Source organism: Adelges cooleyi, unplaced genomic scaffold (genome assembly GCF_023614345.1).
Source record: "Adelges cooleyi isolate 19-005CV unplaced genomic scaffold, UGA_ACOO_1.1 ACOO_flye_CR_arks_rails_tigmint_CR_PRNA_212, whole genome shotgun sequence".
In the NCBI taxonomy this organism is placed as follows: domain Eukaryota; kingdom Metazoa; phylum Arthropoda; class Insecta; order Hemiptera; family Adelgidae; genus Adelges; species Adelges cooleyi.
The window spans coordinates 12381-30523 of record NW_026095874.1 but is presented as its reverse complement, the minus strand read 5'-3'; the positions used below and the strand labels follow the sequence as shown (position 1 = coordinate 30523).

The 18143-nt window shown below is 34.0% G+C and overlaps 2 protein-coding genes across 2 annotated transcripts; one reads left to right on the top strand and one right to left on the bottom strand.

Annotated features, from left to right (window-relative positions):
• Positions 1-3182: 3182 nt before the first annotated feature.
• Positions 3183-3884, bottom strand: LOC126835090 (golgin subfamily A member 6-like protein 22). Its single transcript, XM_050567389.1, has one exon. The coding sequence runs from the start codon at positions 3882-3884 to the stop codon at positions 3183-3185; it is 702 nt and encodes a 233-aa protein (XP_050423346.1).
• Positions 3885-13394: 9510 nt separating this feature from the next.
• Positions 13395-17941, top strand: LOC126835089 (uncharacterized). Its single transcript, XM_050567388.1, has 7 exons — positions 13395-13418; positions 13803-13873; positions 14321-14513; positions 15470-15516; positions 16169-16337; positions 17481-17545; positions 17916-17941. The coding sequence occupies exons 1-6, from the start codon at positions 13395-13397 to the stop codon at positions 17529-17531; spliced, it is 555 nt and encodes a 184-aa protein (XP_050423345.1). The 3' UTR covers positions 17532-17545; positions 17916-17941.
• The last annotated feature ends 202 nt before the right edge of the window (positions 17942-18143 follow it).

Below are 18143 nucleotides of genomic sequence, written 5' to 3'. Positions count from 1 at the left end.
ACGATGACTAGCCTGGATATTCCCTCGGGAACTGCTACATCGGTTTAATGAGGGTTCAGAGAGACACTGGGCAAAGTTCCAACAAGGGATAAAATATTGAAAATTGCCACTCCACGGCCGTCGACATTAGCCGGATTACGACTTAACGGGTCCTAATGGGTATATAATCTATATATATATATATATATATATTTTATAGGTAAATGGGCATATTATATTCTATAATGGACGAGTACGATATACAATTTTTGGTGTATATATTTTTTTCAACGATACATCTTGTATTTATATGGATATGTAATTTTTTTTCTTTTAAATAATTGAATTTCAAAAAAAAAAAAAAAAAGTCCCATCGTGGTATTAGGTAAGTGCTAATAATTATTATTAATTAGCAGTTAGCTATTAACAAAAAGGCAAAACTAAACAATTTTGACTTTTCAAGTCGACATTTCGCGTTAGCCATTTGTTTGTTAGCAATGTTTTTTTTTAGGATTTAAAAACAGTAGTTTTTGTATAGTTTTTTTTTGTAAATGTTGATTTTTGGAATAAACGTGGTAAAAAAAAAATAATAATCTCAGTTCATTTATCGAATTGAATTAGGTTTAAATTAGTTTAAAAAAAACGTAACTTATACCCACGTGCAGATTTCAACAAAATTGGGCAATTTTTTTGTCAATATTTATTAGTTTTTTTTTTTCTTAACACAGACTAAACCATAGTACCTTATAGGCAAAGTTGTGTCTAGTCTGATTGAAAAAAAAATCTAAATTTTATATATTATCTGTTTGTCACTACCGTTTAAACCGCTTTGCCGTTTATTTGTCATTATAATATATTGGCAGGTAGAATAAAAATCCAGCAGAAGTTTTCTCTAACCGTAAAAGATACCTATCGGATAATATATTGAACAAAATACCCAGGAGGCTGGGGTTCGATTCCCGGTACCGGAATAACTTTTTTGCTTTTTTTTTACATTTGATATACTTTAACCTCTTCATGCATGTAGGTATCATATGATACCATAACATAATACACGTATTGATAAACTACATAATATGTTTTTTTGGTCCGTAATTGCATAAAAGTATCACTTGTGTACATTTGATAAGAATCATATCACTTTAATTGTTACTAGGTTTATATATAAGAAATAAAACAAATCCAAATGTGATAAACTCCGATAGTGATAAAGTACACATTTTACCGGTGGAACTAATGATTTTTCATTATTATACATTAAAATTACAATTTAGAAAAATTATGTACAACACATAATATGTTATAGGGAATTGTTTTTTATTAAGTTTTATTTTAGTATATAATTATGAATAATTTACATGATGAAGAAATTGAATGTTTCTTGGATTTTGATATACCCTCCTGCTCAGAAGTTAGTTTTTGTGATAGTGATGACAATGACAGTGATATTGATGTTGAAAATGAAAAAAACAAAAATAGTTATGACCAATTTAGTATCGAAAATTTGAATCTAGCTTATCATGACATTAGTGACTTTTTAGGCAATATAAATGATGATATAAGGTTTGTGAATGATGATAGTATAAGTGATGGTGTTGATGGTATTATTATAGCTGTTGATAAAAACAAAATAATTGCAATATATCTGACATTGAAACGATAGCAAAACAACCTGTAGTAACTAAGTCATTAGGTCCATCTACATCAGCAGGACCATCTGGGTTTAAGGAGTTTCAAACAATATGTTAATACCTCTGTTATTAATAATATATTTTATTATTAATTATTTAAATTTAAAATACAATTTTCTTGTAGACTATATAAAACGCGAGTAGCATGTTTATTATTTATTTTATAACTGTGTTCATAATATGAACATTCTTAATGTTTTTATGTGAAATAAGAACAAATCTTGAAAAGTAAAAATAAATTATATTTGTTGCAGACTTGCATAGAAGTATCATTTGATGCCGGGGGTTGTTACCAAAGTAAGGGTTGACCGTCGAATTTTGTTATTATTTTTTTTCAGTCTTTTCAGCCGAATATCGTCCTGCTCGCGTTTTCGCGTGTTGAAACAATTTTTTTCATGTTTTTTTTTTTGTACAATTATTATACTCATAAATTATAATGTACGGTAGACCCCGTGCAAGAACTTCTCAATAATAACAAGTATATATACAGTTGTACACGGTTTATTTAACACATTTTTACATTGGTATTTGTAGTAATAGTTTTACATTTTTATAAGCTGTACATTGAATAAATAAAAAACACAATCTTAACGAAATTCTTGTGGCCGTTTTTTTTTCTTCAAATATGTCATCGTTGAAACGTCCGCGCGCTCGCTGGGGCGGATTTCCACGAGTCTGCCGCATAGATCCGGCTGTACGAGCGGTGGCACGGGCCGGGTTGACTGCGAGGTCATCGGTGATGTCTGGCAGCATACACCCGCAACTCCGGGAACTTCCGCCGTGGCGTCCGCCGAAACCACACGTAGTCTACGACCGTACGGCTGAAAAAAAAATCGTTTATCATCAGTTACGCACTATTGTCGAGACCATTGATAACCAGTTTTTTCTCATCAACCACGCGGACGCGGACGACGTTTGGTTCCAGCATGACGGCGCCACGACGGACGTTCCGCACGAACGGCTCGAGGGCACGTGTTTATCTCTCGCAGAGGTCACGTTAATCGGCCCAGCCAGACGTTTTCCGGAGATGCGCAGGTCTATGTCGCCGCAATCGCCGGATGCCCTCAAAGTCGACACGACCCAAGCCGTCGTGCTCAAGCTCAGCCGGATCCGTGCGGGGGCAGAGTCGTTGAAAATCCACCTGTCGCATCCGTACCACCGTGCGAAGCCGCGGCCGACGTTTGAACCATGTCATATTTCATAAGCAACTGGCCTTTCAAACAGATCAAGAATTTCGTTAAAATCGTCACAAACATATTAATACTATGGATAACTTAAAGCTTGACATCGTCGACGCCCAAAAGCAGTGTGCTCGTCCGAGTGCGAGCAACCGAGTGCGAACAACCGGTTGTCAATTGTGTTGGTCTATGGTTACATAACTCAACGCTCACTGAAATTATCAAAGGGTAGTAGTTAGATTAATTGCGAGGCGTGTGTTATAGTCCCTAAAGAAAAAAAAACTGCTATTATTTGTATTTTCACTTACCGCCCTTATTGGCCATCTGCACGTTCCTAGGGCGGCGGCGGGGGACCATTTTCGAGCTGGTACAATGCCGTTTGGGTGCAATTTAAGCGATGCGTTTTTTTCCCTAATTTGAACTTTAAATCGTTTAGCTCGTCTGTCTTTATCTCCATCTCGCCCAAGTGTGCCGATTCTCTTTTTTTCATTTCTTTCTGCAGTACTTGGTATTTGTTTACTATGTCGTTGTACTTTGACTCAAGATTCTCTTTTTCTTCCTGCAGCTTTTCCAATTTGTTTAATATTTCGTCGTAGTTGGATTGTAGCTTTTCATTTGCTCCCTGCAGCTTTTGCCATATCGATTCTAACATTTTTTTTTCTCCCTGCAGCTTTTGAAATATCGATTCTAGCAATTCTTTTTCGCCACGCAGCTTTTGAATTTGGTTTAGTATGTCTGCGTTATTTGATTCTAGCTTATCACTTTCTCCCTGCAGCTTTTGACACATCGATTCTAGCTTTTCTTTTTCCGCTTGTAGCTTTTGACACATCGATTCTAGCTTTTCTTTTTCCGCCAGTAGCATTTGAATTTGGTTTACTACGTCGTCATAACTTGATTCTAGATTATCTTTTTTTTCCTGCAGGTTTTGACGTATCGATTCGAGCTTTTCGTTTTCATGCTGCAGCATTCGCATTTTGTTTACTACATCATTGTAACTTGACTGTAGCTTATCTTTTTCTTCATGCAGCTTTCTCATTGCGTCATTGCTATTTGAAAGCACTCGCGCCCATTCGTTGTTTAAGTTGTCGATTTCTCTTGCGTTTTCACGACGCAATCTTTCATACTCCGCGGCGTACTTTGCGGCGCATTTCCTCTGTTTATATTTATAATTATTATTATTATTATTTAAGAAGCACCGAGGCATTAGGGTAGGTTTACTGGACTGTCGATACTTACATTGTAATAGAGAAAACCAGCGCCGGTCACGACGCCGCCCGCTAATGCCGCCGCAATGTATTCATACATCCTTTAAAGACTTCGGTGAACTTGGAATGACTTGGAATGACTTGGAATGACTTGAAATGACTTGGAATGACTTGGAATGACTCGTAACAACAAAAAAATATGTTTCGCGTTGCGTGTCTGTTCGACGTCTGGTAAAACATTGGTTGTTTACTCGAGGTCGCTAACGAGTAATGTTAATACTGAAATCGGCCAGCACAAAAGCCTAATAACTAAAAGCCTAACAACAGCTGTTATTACCTACACAGGTACATATGGCTGTCGACCGAGTAATTAGTGCTGAACCGATGGATTTACGATTGGAAAAATAGACACACACCGTAGACACAAGCTGTAGCACATATTATAGCAAACCCTTCGACTAGCATATACATGCATTTGTCGTCCCCTGAGATCTCTCCTTTGTCCGTGGCTCGACACCGTCGAGTGGGGCCAGTAAGACAACATTTTGTAGGCAACATTAAGCAACATCAGGCCGAGGCCCTGAGACCGGCGGAAGACGCGAAACTAACAGGGTACGTCGTGGTTAAGCGCAGTAGTTTTAGTGGCAAATCGCGGCGCTAACAACCGCTGTTTCTTCGCGCGCCTGGCATCGTCGGACAGACCGTGATCTCGTGGATCTAACGAGGGATCGAGCGGCCTTCTATACGCCCTAGCGGCTGAGAAATCCGGGAAAACTCCCATTTTCATTTGAAAATTAGTAATTTTCAGGCTTTGTTATTTTGCATAGCAACGGCCGCCGGCGGCCGGGTAAGTTTTTGGTTTTGGCGGGTTTTCGGTCAAGGAGTGGATTTTTATGCCATTTTGACGTCGGCGACCTGTCTGAATCGCGCCAGAACCTTAATGTAAAGGGCTGGTGACCCTAAGACAAAGGGTAATGGCGAAAAATCGCGTTTATTGTTAGTGGGGCCGTAACATATGGGGTACAATCGACCATTACCGTACATGTTTTCTCAAAAAAAAAAAATGAAAAACCCTATCACCACTAAGTCTTACAACATAAAACCGTCGTAGTCTTTGCCCTTAAGTACTTGAAGGTTTTTTGGATTTTGAGCGACGATAGGTACGGGTTTTTTGTGACGTTTTTTTTTTTAGGGCAAAGTCGTTTCGACGGCCAACTCATTTTTTTTTTTTGACATCACCGAGAAACGCTGTCACGTCTTGTCACGGCTTTATATAATAGTACACAGTGCTTTGGTGTCGTTAAACGCCCTTTTACCGGTACGGGGTGCCGGTCGACGGGGAGTTTTTTTTGTTTTGTCGAGCTCATGAGTACTTAAAACCTATGTTCATATCTGTTATCTTTGCCGGCGTATTAGGCTGATCGGATCACTGTAGTTATTCTTCTAAAGAGAAAGAAAAAATTGTGTAATATAAATCCGCTGACGATAATAGATTTTTTTTTTGTCTAGAAGCCGATAGGTCAAGTTAAATTGATTTTTTTTGAGGCTTCAAATGTTTCTAACCGTTGAAATATAAATTAAAAAATAAAAAAAATACAAAATAGGTAGTTTTGCCTGACTCGATTCGAACCCGAAACCTCTTGATTATTAGTTCAAAGTGTTAACCGTTACGCCACTAAGACATATTCATATTAATAGGTAATTGTTTGGGTATTTAACGTGGAACCGTTTAACTTCACTCAAAAAAAGTTGACATAAAACAATTTTAATAAAATATTGAAGTCATTAATCGAGAGGAGTTTGCATACTTACACACGGACAGTAGAAAATATATATATATATATATATATGCTTAATGACGTCAGCACTGTGAACGACCCCTGCCATAAGACATGTCCATGTCAAAAAAAAAAAAATGCAGTCAGAACGATTGAACGTGGTAACTAATAAAACGAACCCCAATCAGAGGGTGGACAAGTAATATAACAAAAATAATTTGACAAAATTGAACTTTTTCTTATTCATTTTCAAGTAAATGCATAAATGTCGCGGGTACGCCGTCTTTAGGTCAGAGAATTCGGTCAAGGTGGCTTTAAACTAGAATATTATGAGATAGGACAAAATAACAAAATATAATATATTTAAAACACTGACAAGATAAGAGTGCACTCTATATTCGAGAGATTAAACAAACACTATAATGTATTCCGAATGCACGACTCGGTCATGATCTGCCCTTATCTAACTTTTGAAGACCTTTATTTTATGGTCTCGCCCCATTCCGGTTTAATATTTTCCGTATCGTTTCTTTTTTTTACGATGCTATCAATATACCTGTTTATCCCTCCTTCTCTCCTCACTCTCTCTCTCCAGCTCATTTGCTTCCACGTACAAAATGACAAAATTTTAGGTATAATATTTTTAAAAAAAACTGAATTGAAAAATGTCCGGTATATGGGTTGGAATGCAGTATTGTCCAGTATTGATTCGTTGTCTAATTTGCTTTAGTCGTTCATACCAAACGATACCTATTCAAATAGATATATGAATTATGACTATATAATATGAAAACATTTTCGAATATTGATTTAGCAGGCACGTCGTCGACCTCTAATTACTGTTGTAAACAATTCCTACCCCGTGCTGCCCGACAAATCCCATTAGAGAACCCCAAAAGGATTTATTATCCGGTATACGGCTGGATGTAGACAATTTAGCTGCATTTACTATTCCGAACACGACTCGAATAAATAGGACTTTTGTCTTTGGAAAGAGGCAAATTTGGATTATTATTACAGATATCGCATTTCATACGGTGCCCACTCGAGTGCCCGTTAAAAAGTCTTAAAAAAAAATTAACAAAAAATGCAAAAAAAATTCTCCTTTGGCTCTTCTGATCTACTGTTACTCGTTCTTTAATCTTCGCTAAAAATCTTCGCTACATGTCATAAAAATAGACATGTCTGTTTTTTCTGGTGAGCCCTTGAATTTTGACTGATCGTATAGGTAAACATTTTATTTTTTAAACAATTAAATTCAAATAAATTATAAAACTTTTAATTCATTTACTTACTGGAGTGTTTAATATTTCTATTGAATTAACAGGATGAAAATTGTCCAGTCCAGTAATGTCAGCCTGTATGTATGTCTGTCGGTTCATCCTTATATTACATCATAATATTAAACACCGTCAAATTAATGTAATTACTAAAAAAAATCGAATTATTCACTTACTGAATCATTGAATACAACTTTTGAACAAGGAGGCCCAACGTTTTTAAACTGAGATGTCCGGTGAGCTAGTCCAACCCTGAATTTATACCTAACATTAAATTTTGTCGTACAAAATGGCGCACACCCGCCTATCACGTGCGTGCGCTCAAATGGGACCTTCTGATTGGCTGATTGAACGCTATTGTGTAAACGAAAAACAGCAGCCATTTTCTAACAAGGGCAGGTCACAGTAAAGGCGTGACGGATTTTCTTCAAATTGCGAATATAAATGTTATTTATTTTTATGTTTTACATCATTTATTATACTTCTCGTACAGATGATTGAATTACACATTTGTTTTGTATAATTGCACTATTTTAGAATTCAACCTGTAAAGTTGTAGGACTATTAATACACGTTAATGATTAATTACACTTATGACATATTATGACTATTACATAGTAAAAAAAAATGTTGTTTTACTCGTTTACTAGTTTTTTAAATTCAAATGTTACAATTTTTATTTAAATCGCCAAAAGCCGCGAACAAAAAATAACCTATTTTGGTTGTGCTGGAATACACTTATTTGCGTTTTTGCTCGGTTGGGTTTTAGTGAGTTCTGTGTATAGAATCTGTCCAATTTCTCCAGCGCATGTGCGAGTGTGTGTTCCACTTCACTGAAAGTTTTCCCCTGCGCAGTTGTCGCTAAATCGTCGGCATTCAGGAAACGACGAGTAGTTCCCATAATGGCCTGGTCATTTGTATAGACATTAAAGAGTATTGGTTATGAAATGTATTAAAAAAAACATTTTTGGGTTTTTAAAAAGCTCGGAATTTTAACAGCTGATTAAAAGCTATCCGAATAGAATAAATAATAATAATGGCTTTTTAAATCATTGTTAGGTATTATTGGTTGTTATTTATTATTATATAACAGAATTCAGTTTTACGTTATTCTTATAACAGTATTCAGTTTTTCGTTATTCTTATAACAGTATTCAGTTTTTCGTTATTCGTCATCACGTCTCAGCAACATACTCGATTTTGTGAAACATGATGTCACTTAAATTGTATGCGGCCGGCGGATTTGTGGCGGGGTTCGGTTGTGCCTACCTGGTTGACTATTGCTGCTCTCGGTGGTTACAATCCGTACGTATGAATTTCAAAAATATTTCATTGTCACACTTAGGGAAACGGTCGCACACACAACTCCGCTTGTCCAGGGCCAGCTGACAATCTTTACGTGTTAAGGTAAGCGTCCATATGTCCGCATCGGACGGGTCGTTTCAACCGGATGTACAATTTTTCCAGTATTGGCTATAGCACACTAAAATCCGTCCGATGCGGACTTGTGGACGCGCACCTTTAAGGCCGGGTGCAAGAAAACGATTATCTATTGAGTTTTTGGGCATACGTAAACCGCGCCCCGTTTATAATTTGGTTTAAAAAACGTATGTGTAAACTGCGCCCGAGTTTTTATCAAGTGGAAAAAGGTTAGTACCTACATGTAAGCTGCGCCAAGCTTCTCGTCATCGGTATGAAATGCAAACAGCGTCCGAATCAATACAATCACGGGAATATTAACATTTTAGGGTTTCTACCACTTTTACCAAATTGCATAAATTGCCATGACGAGGTTTCTTGTCAGCATGTGGAATTAGCATTGATAATGAGGACGGCAGATATCCGAGTGTTTTAGCACTCGCTCGCTATTTGGTCTCGGATAAACATACATGGATGTCGCTTTCATTTAACACAATCGTACATTATTATTATAATGTATATATATAAGTTTAATACAATATAATACAGGGTGGGCCACGGAAATAGGGACAAAAATAGATGGGTTTTTCTCAACATTGAATGGGAGTAGGCAGGTCTAGATAAGCTCATTCGATCCGTCAGATAATGCCATTTAGTTATCACTATAGCGCAGTGGAGTGTCGTTCACCGTGTGTTTGCGTACGACGCGTTTGTGAAAAACAATGAATCGATAGTTAAGGTGCAGCGTGCCCCCGCTGCCAACGAATAGGGTCAAAAATAGATAGACGTAACTCAGTATATTTTAGATGTACAAACATTTTATTAATATTTTATGATATGTAAATGAGTGCCATTTCATTTTTTAAAAATTACATCAGACATATGACGGCCATCTTCTTTATAGCATGAAACAAGTCCGACGTTGAAATAAAGCCCGAATGCACGCCTTTTCACGCCTGTAAAAAACTAGGTATTAGGCATTTAACAGGAGTCCCTTCTCACCCGACAACACACGAATCTCCCGCTCAACTCATGTTGGGTCATTCGACACAAACACTATTTGATTTATTAATACCAAACACCAACGAAGTAGTTATTAATAATCAAGTAACACAAATAAAAAACGGGGGTAAAAGAGACTTAAATTTAGATAAGGGGGATGGTGTGTTAGTTAAAGATTACAGAAAAACAGGTGAAAATTGGCCGAAGGGTACAATTACTGATAATATTAGTCATAATACTCATAAAGTAGTTTTAAATGATGGTTCTGACTAAAGCACAATGATCAGATATGGCCACACGGCCAAAAAGAAAATGAGTTATCTCCTGCTTCTAATTATTCAGACACGCCCAGTGTTGACCAAACAAACTCCATGCAACATATGGTGCAATTGTCTACCATACGCGAGTGCTACACCGGCACAACTTGTCATTCGTGTAATTTGGGTTTCATAACAAACATCAGCGAATATTATTATTTATATTAATCTAACTGTGTATAACAATGTCCATAATAAAAATAAGGAATAGGAGAGGAGAAATGTGACCGCCTTGGGGAACTCCAGAGGTAGTAGGAAAACGTGAGGATAGATGGTCGTTTACTTTAACTTGTTGACATCTGTTTGACAGGTAAGAGCTAAACCAGGATCGAAGAGGATCAGAGATGCCTATGGATTTAAGTTTAGAAATAAGGATTGAATGGTTAACAGAGTCGAACGCCTTACTAAAATCTGTATATATATATAACGTCTACTTGAAGGCCAATTTCCGTAGATTTTATTAAGTTAGATAGAAAACAAATCTAATTAGTGTCGGTCGACCTGCCAGATAAAAAACCATGTCGATTGGAGTCTAAGGTATTTTTAAATGTCTGTGCGAGAGTGGACATTATGAGTTTTTCTAAAAGCTTAAGAATTGGAGCGAGTTTTGCTTTTGGTCTGTAATTAGATACTATAGATTTTCCCCGGTTTTAAAATAATAGACACATTCTTTTAGGCCGACCGCGTCTACGCATGATACTCTGTTGCTCCAATTGCGAAATATTAATATAACTTATACACTACTCTAATTAATACTAAATATTTCAGGGGTTCATAACAGTGTATCTGAGTATTTTATAAATTATTTAATGATATCTAAGCCCGACGACGAAAGAGTGACACGTTTGCGAATTATTTAGTAGATTATTATAGTGTGAAGAAGTCAGTATCCACCTGAAATATGGCTCAAGCATCAGAAGAACCATTTTTAACCATCAATGCATGCGAGTCATTCCATACCCATTTTAGTTCTAGTTTTTAAACAACTCATCCAAATATTTTTATGTTTTAGAAAAGTTAAAAGCAATTTTAATAGAAACATATCTACATTAAATTAAATAGTATAAATGAACCTTAACTTCACTCGATAAGAACTCGGGCGCAGTTTACATGTAACCTTTTCACACTTGATAAAAACTCGGTCGCAGTTTACATATTGTATGATTTTGTGTTTACCTGTGCCTTGGGCGCAGTTTACAATCGCCGATAAGAGATAAGTGAGTTAATTATAGATAAGACCATATTATTAAAGATTTATTTTTCGGATCTAATTACAAAAAATGTATCTACTGTTTGGTATAATAAAACAATAGTACAAATATTATGTTTAATTTTAAATAGGAATTCCAAAAAGTAAATATGAAGAGTTTATCACATTTTATTTTATTAGCAGAAGTAACAAAAAACTCTAAACGTATTTTATTATAGGTACTACCTATACTTACGACTTCAATATTTCTAATTAAATAACACATTATACTGATAGGAGTCGATTACTTGTATATTTTCCTCATAAACGTATGTATGCGAACAGGGATGTTCTTAGAATATAAGAACATTAATATTGATAGTTAATTTTCTTCTTTATACTTAGTCAGCCAAGGTAAACGGCCGTAAACCACGTCCAGAAAGTAATCATAATAATTACAACATACAATTTTACTTAAATTATTTCTATATATATTTTTTTTACATCCTAAACTTTTCAGGTACACTGATCAATATAATTACCGTGAAGTAATATAGGACTAGAAGTGGAATAACGGTACAATAGGAGCTACTTTGTTTTGTTATTTGATAGTTAGCAAACTAGGTATATGTATAGGATTTGTATATTTTACCTTCTATGTACTTGTCTATTTTACATGATTTTTCGAACCATAATTCATAAGGAGATTTGCTTACTTGACCCGAATTACCTGTGCGTTTTAACACAAACATTGCTAAGTTAACTGCCTCTGCCCACAATGATTTTGGAAAATTCTTGGAATAGATTTGTAATAGAAGAAAAACAAGGGGGAAGTGGCGGTGAATGGCTATTTTAAATATTTATAAATTAGTCTCTTTATCGGGGCGTGTATGTGTGTATATTTACTACAAGAACTCACTTCCTGTCTCTAGACTTACTATTACACAGTGTTATAATATTGTATATAGTACATATCTTGTCGTGTTTTCTAAAAGGTTTGTTCGGTCGCTTCGCGACTTATTGAGCTTACAATTTTATTACATTTTTTCAACTAATTATACATGTGTTATTATTTATGTTAACCTAGGATGATAACCAAAACGCTAAGGCAACATTACCAAACACACATTACGCTGAAGCTTCTGTAGAAAGTTTGGAACAGTCTTCTGAATATAAGGTAAGTCTCTTCTTCTTCTTGTTAGTAACATTGTTATTTTATGAATTAGCTGAAAATAATGTTATCATCTTTTAATAAACAAATGCAATGATACACGTGCCTATTTACATTTCCCCCTTTTTTTTACAATCCATAAATGCTTATAAGCTAATTTCCCTTTACAACTTGCTTATAAGCCCTAACCTCTTTTTTTTTTTTTTTACATTATATCAAAGACTGGGGGGTGGCACAGATGTTAGTCATTTACACCCCCCCAGCCCTCATCGTTAGGTGGAAGTTTATTTCACCGTGCTTTCTGTCGTGCCATGATTTAATACCGGTGATCAATCGGTGGGTCCACCGTCCATTGGGGGACGCGTTCCATCTTGTCTGCCAGGAGGAAAAAAGGGCCTCACGAGCTCTTGATTTGACTACGCTCTGATCCAGTAGATTTTTTGTTTAAACACCAGCTGGCGCTCCGTAGCTAAGAGGTTGCTAATAATTTCAATTTAATTTCCGTGTATTGCTGTTTTAGCACTTGTATAATAAACAATTTTATTGTTACATTATAATCAGAATGAGAGGCTCTATAAGCAAAACGCTGATAGCATAAAAATCTGATAATTTTTTTTGATATTTGTTTAAATCTTGAATTTGTTTTATTGAATTTAAATGATTGAATATTTTGCAATTTTTTCGTTTTTGTTTGGTCTTAGAGCACTGATATTAAAATTTTTAAATTAAACTATTTAATTTAATGTAAGTTTCTAACTGTATTTATTTTATTTTTTCTATAAACATAACAATTTCTGGGTGTATAGTATAAAAACTTGAATTACAGAATACTCAGATACACTTTCTGGGCTTAGAAATGGTATACCATAGCATTGAACTATTCACCTTCTAATATCACTGTTCTTATCTTTGTAGTCAATTCTCAAGCCGTTTTGCTGGATATTTTTATTCCACGATAGTGTTAGATAAAAGCGACATCCGTGTAACTTTATCTAAAGGCGAAACAGTTTTACATGAAAAATGAATAGTTTTCTCGAAATCTATTACAACATCGGACGGTGATATCGTAATATTGTTTTGAAAACCATATTCACAAATTGATTTTAGGCAAAAAGTGCAAGATATTGTACTTTTATTGGATAGTAAACATATAACGAGTGTTATATAATAGCCGTTGATAAAACCATGTATTGTAAACATTTGTGTGAAGTAATTAGGGTAGTATGAAAATGTACCGCCCATGGAAAACCATTTTGTTATTGCAAGAGTATTTAAATTAGAAACGCAACTGAAAACTACACATTTGAACTCCTTGTTGTTTATTAATACAAATAACTCTTATCTATTTGTTTGAACACCGCGTTCGTCAAGAACTAATTGAACTTCTTCAATAGATTTAGGGAGTGGAGGTCATTATAGGTTGGCTTACCTGTCAATCTGTTTTTACATATTACGTACCATGATCCTATAAACTTCCAGTAAAATATTTTTAAAAAAAACAATTTGGTTTGTACAATTATAATAGAGTAATTAAAATAGTATACTATTACACATTAAGTTTACACTAATTATTTAATTTTTTATATATTTCAGACTGCAAGGGACGCTTTGCCGTTAAATGACCGGTTGGCCACGGCCACTGAAGCGTCCGAGGAATTAGAGCAGTAAGTCTTTTTAGACATTTTGTCAGCGGTTTCATAATTTCAGGTTCTTTAAAAATAACTATTTATATAAAATTAAAAAAAATTCTTTAATGATAAACAATAATCAAAATCCACAAAAGCTTCAAAAATTTTCGTTTTTAAAAAATTATCAAATTTATTTTTATAAAAAATGTACATTTAAATACAATATATTAAGTATAAAGAACCAATGAGGGGGAACTGTTAGCCACACGACTACTTTCCCTCAATTTGAATATATTTGGAAAATATACTTTTCAAAATAAGAAAATAAAATATGTTAGAACATAAGTACTTACTAACCTTATACAGCTTGAATACAGTTCTAAATGAAATTAGTATTAACTATTTGGTTTTGCATGCTTATCTATTTCCTAATAACCTGTGTTTGTACATCTTTTTAATGTTTTGAAATTTGTAAATTTAAAGGATTAAAAACATACTAATAGAAGAAAAGCAACATGTGATAGCCAAATGTCAACAATATTACGAAGAAATAAGGCTTTTAGCAGTAACCGAAAATAGCCCTCTAACAAGGGCCAGAAATAAAAAATTAAGATTGTGTTTGTCCAAATGTCAAGATTTAAAAATTTTTATAGAAGATCTGGAAAGTGGTCCTGAGGTAAGTACGGCCCTGTATGCCGGCTACATTTACGCTCGGTTCGCTTGGCACGGGCCGTTTTGTCGGCTATTCGACGCACCTGTTTTTTTGCGCGAGAGGCGTCCAGCCGACACATAATTGACTTGCGGTCATTTTTTTTTCTATAAAAACTATAAAGTTATCTAGATAAGATAACGGACAATTGAGTAATATATCATCTAGATAAGATATTGAATTATTCATTTAACATTTATCTAGCTAAAAGATAAAAGATAAATACAATTTTATCTAGATGAAAAATAGATAAATTATATTTTAACCTTCATAAAATATGTTATACGAAAATGTATGAGTGAACATTTTATATAAATACTTATATACTTTTGTGATATATACTTAGCAGAGAATTAAATATTAAAATTTGATAACTGCTACAAATGAATTACTTTTAAAACCGCAAACAAATATTACACTTAACATATTTTTCCAAAGTTTATATAATAGTATATCTATCTAACACAAATAATAAAAATAATTTGACAGTTAACAGTAATTTTTGATCCGTCAACCGACAGTATTTTGTAATATTTGCCATCCAGTAGATAATTTTGATTTTTATCGATCGCATTTGTAGACTCTGCTGGTTGTGACCCCGCAGGATTGTTAATTTGGTATTGATCACCCTCGTGACATCTTGTGATTTTTTTTGGTTTATTTAAAATGTTTGAAAGCGTACGAAAAGCTTTAGTTACTGACAATTTTATACCCAACTTGTCTGCGATATTTTCTACTATTTCAATACTCTATTCAGAATAAGAGCGGTCCGGGTTGCACATTTTATGTACCATGATCCTATACACTTGCAGTAAAATATTTAAAAAAACAATTTGATTTGTACAATTATAATAGAGTAATTAAAATAGTATATTATTACACATTAAGTTTACACTGATTATTTAATTTTTTATATATTTCAGACTGCAGAGGACGCTTTGCCGTCTACGGCAGAAATGGAATTAGAGCGGTAAGTTTTTTTAGACATTTTGTCAGCGGTTTCATAGTTCATAATAAATTCATTATTGACAAACAATTTTCAAAACCTATGAAAGATTTTTCATTGGATTTCATTTGGTGGGTTACTGAACATAAATATAGTTGGACAACTAAATTTGATATAATCATCTACAAAAGTACCGTCACGTCGTAATTAATCTATAATATTCGATGGGGTGACAGGGGTGCAATTTGACTTAAAAATTAATTAATGATAAACAATGTTCAAAATCCACAAAAGCTTCAAAAATTTTCGTTTTTTAAAAATTATCAAATTTATTTTTATATTTACAAAAAATGTACATTTAAATACATTCTATTAAATATACAGAACCAATGAGGGGGAACTGTTAGTCACATGACTACTTCCCCTCAATTTGAATACATTTGGCAAATATACTTTTCAATATAAAAAAATAAAATGTGTTAGAACATATACTCTAATCAGAATAAGAACAGGCTTCGGCGGCACGAACACTGCCGCCGGTGGGGGCTACAGACGAAATGTAAAATGGGCGGTGCCTGACCGCCGCCCGACGAAAACTGGTCGGCCGCCGAAGCCTGTTCTTATTCTGAATATAGTATAGCATCATTTTAATGTTATAAAATTTGTAAATTTCAAGGTTACATAAAGAAATTAAAGATAAAAAGAGAAATTTACAAAGGACAATTGAAGCGGACAGACAACAATTATATGGCAACCATGGCGTGAACAAAAAAAGGATAAATAGGAGTATTTCAAGAAACCTCGTTATCAGATCATTTTTAGTTCATCTTAAAGATCGTATCCAGGTGAGTACGGCCCTGTATGCCGGCTATATTTGATAAGATATGGTTTACTAGTAGAGCAGAGCCAAACAACAACTCGTTCAAACGGTCCAACAATAATTCAACTATTACATTTAGTATTATGTATAACAAATTAGAGGTGTACGCTGCTGGGCATATTCAAAATATAAATAAAAAAATGTATTACCTACATGTGAATACCGTACAGTTTTAGAGTGACATCATTAAAATAAATTAATATTGTTTTTTTCCCACTAAAGTTTCATTACAAATTTGACGAAGTTCCACTTTTGAAATTAAATGCAACCGTTTGTGTTTCATTAATTCTAGTAACAAGTGATTTCGTTCATTCGTGTTAACGCTTACCCAACCAATGATAAAATCAAATATCTAAAATATACATTTTGTATTTAAGTATACAACCTTCATTAAAATAATTAAGTATTTTTACTAGTAAATAGAATAATGTACCTTTTCTTCAGAGTCAACTACTAAATCGTCACACTTCCCTATGAACTCGACAACGTCATTAAACTGCATTTCATATAGTTTTCCTAATGCAATATTCGAGTTCACAATTGTTCACTATAGAAATGCCTTTGTATTATTTGTTGATTATTTTGAAAACTGAAGGGGCTGGGGGGAAAACAGATCAATGTCAATTTTTTTTTTTTGAAAATAAGATTTTGGTATCAAATTATTTGTATTGACGTATTGTATTTTTCATGCGCTCGAATCAAGGAAAAAAACAGATTAATCGAGAGTAGCGACCGCCGGAAATTTAGACATACAGGCAAAATGTATTACATTTTGAAGTTAAAAACATGATTTTCTCAGAATAAACAATAATTGACATTGATCTTTTTTCCCCGCAGCCATTTAACTGTTTCAGCTCTAGATCAAACCTGATAACTCATGTACATTTTTTTAAAAAATTACCACCAATTAAACTATAAAATTCGTCTGACAGAAGCTTGAAAGTCTGCATAAAACCAACACAATTATTATGATTTATATTTGTATATTATTATTTACAGTTGTCTATCCCCCTCTTAACATTTGTGTCTCAGATCTTAGTTCTTAGACCCTAGAGTTCCTGGAAACTATAATAAATATGAGCCTGATTTAAAAAAAATTGATTTTCAGAAACGAAGTGTTAATATCAGAGAGCCACGGCCAGGACTATTCGAGTGTTAGGCTCATTTACATAAGTAAGTATATCATTTTTTTTTTTCATATTTTAAAAATATTAAAACCAATTTTATTTTGATACGTTTTTGAATAAGGATTTCATTCCAACAATAATAATACTTTTACAAATAAATCTGTCAATAAATTGACATGGTGTACATTTTTTAAAAAACAATTTATTCTTAGTTATTGCCTAAATAAAACTCCTTGAAATCAGCCCACTTAAGAGGATTCTTAATATTTCTTAGTTTAACAGAATATTTAATATTAATTTCTAACTCTTTCGGCTAACTCGTCTTTACATATTTGTATACTGTAAATAATTCTTCGTCAATCTTTAATGTCTCTATTATTTTCTCTAATTTTATGTCGAACTAAATCTATTTACAGCATATTGGACATCAACATCAACCATCATCATGAACGACACATGACCAGACTAGGCCCGCAACAGTAGTGATCCTGGTGAATAACACCAGGGTCCAACCACAATGATTATGTCAATTATTATTAAAGTATCAATATTTGTAACTTGTGTTTTAAGTTTAATATTTTATTCTTTTATATCAACTCCTTTACATATATATTTTTCTTGAAACTTTGATATTAAACTTTCAA

What these genes read in the sequence shown, in the direction of transcription:
- LOC126835090 (XM_050567389.1), bottom strand. Translation starts at nt 3,884, where the DNA reads ATGAGAAAGCTGCATGAAGAAAAAGATAAGCTACAGTCAAGTTACAAT.
- LOC126835089 (XM_050567388.1), top strand. Translation starts at nt 13,395, where the DNA reads ATGTATTGTAAACATTTGTGTGAA. An exon ending in ATCTGGAAAGTGGTCCTGAG is followed by an intron (nt 14,514 to 15,469) that starts GTAAGTACGGCC and finishes TATATATTTCAG; the next exon opens with ACTGCAGAGGACGCTTTGCC. An exon ending in ATCTTAAAGATCGTATCCAG is followed by an intron (nt 16,338 to 17,480) that starts GTGAGTACGGCC and finishes ATTGATTTTCAG; the next exon opens with AAACGAAGTGTTAATATCAG.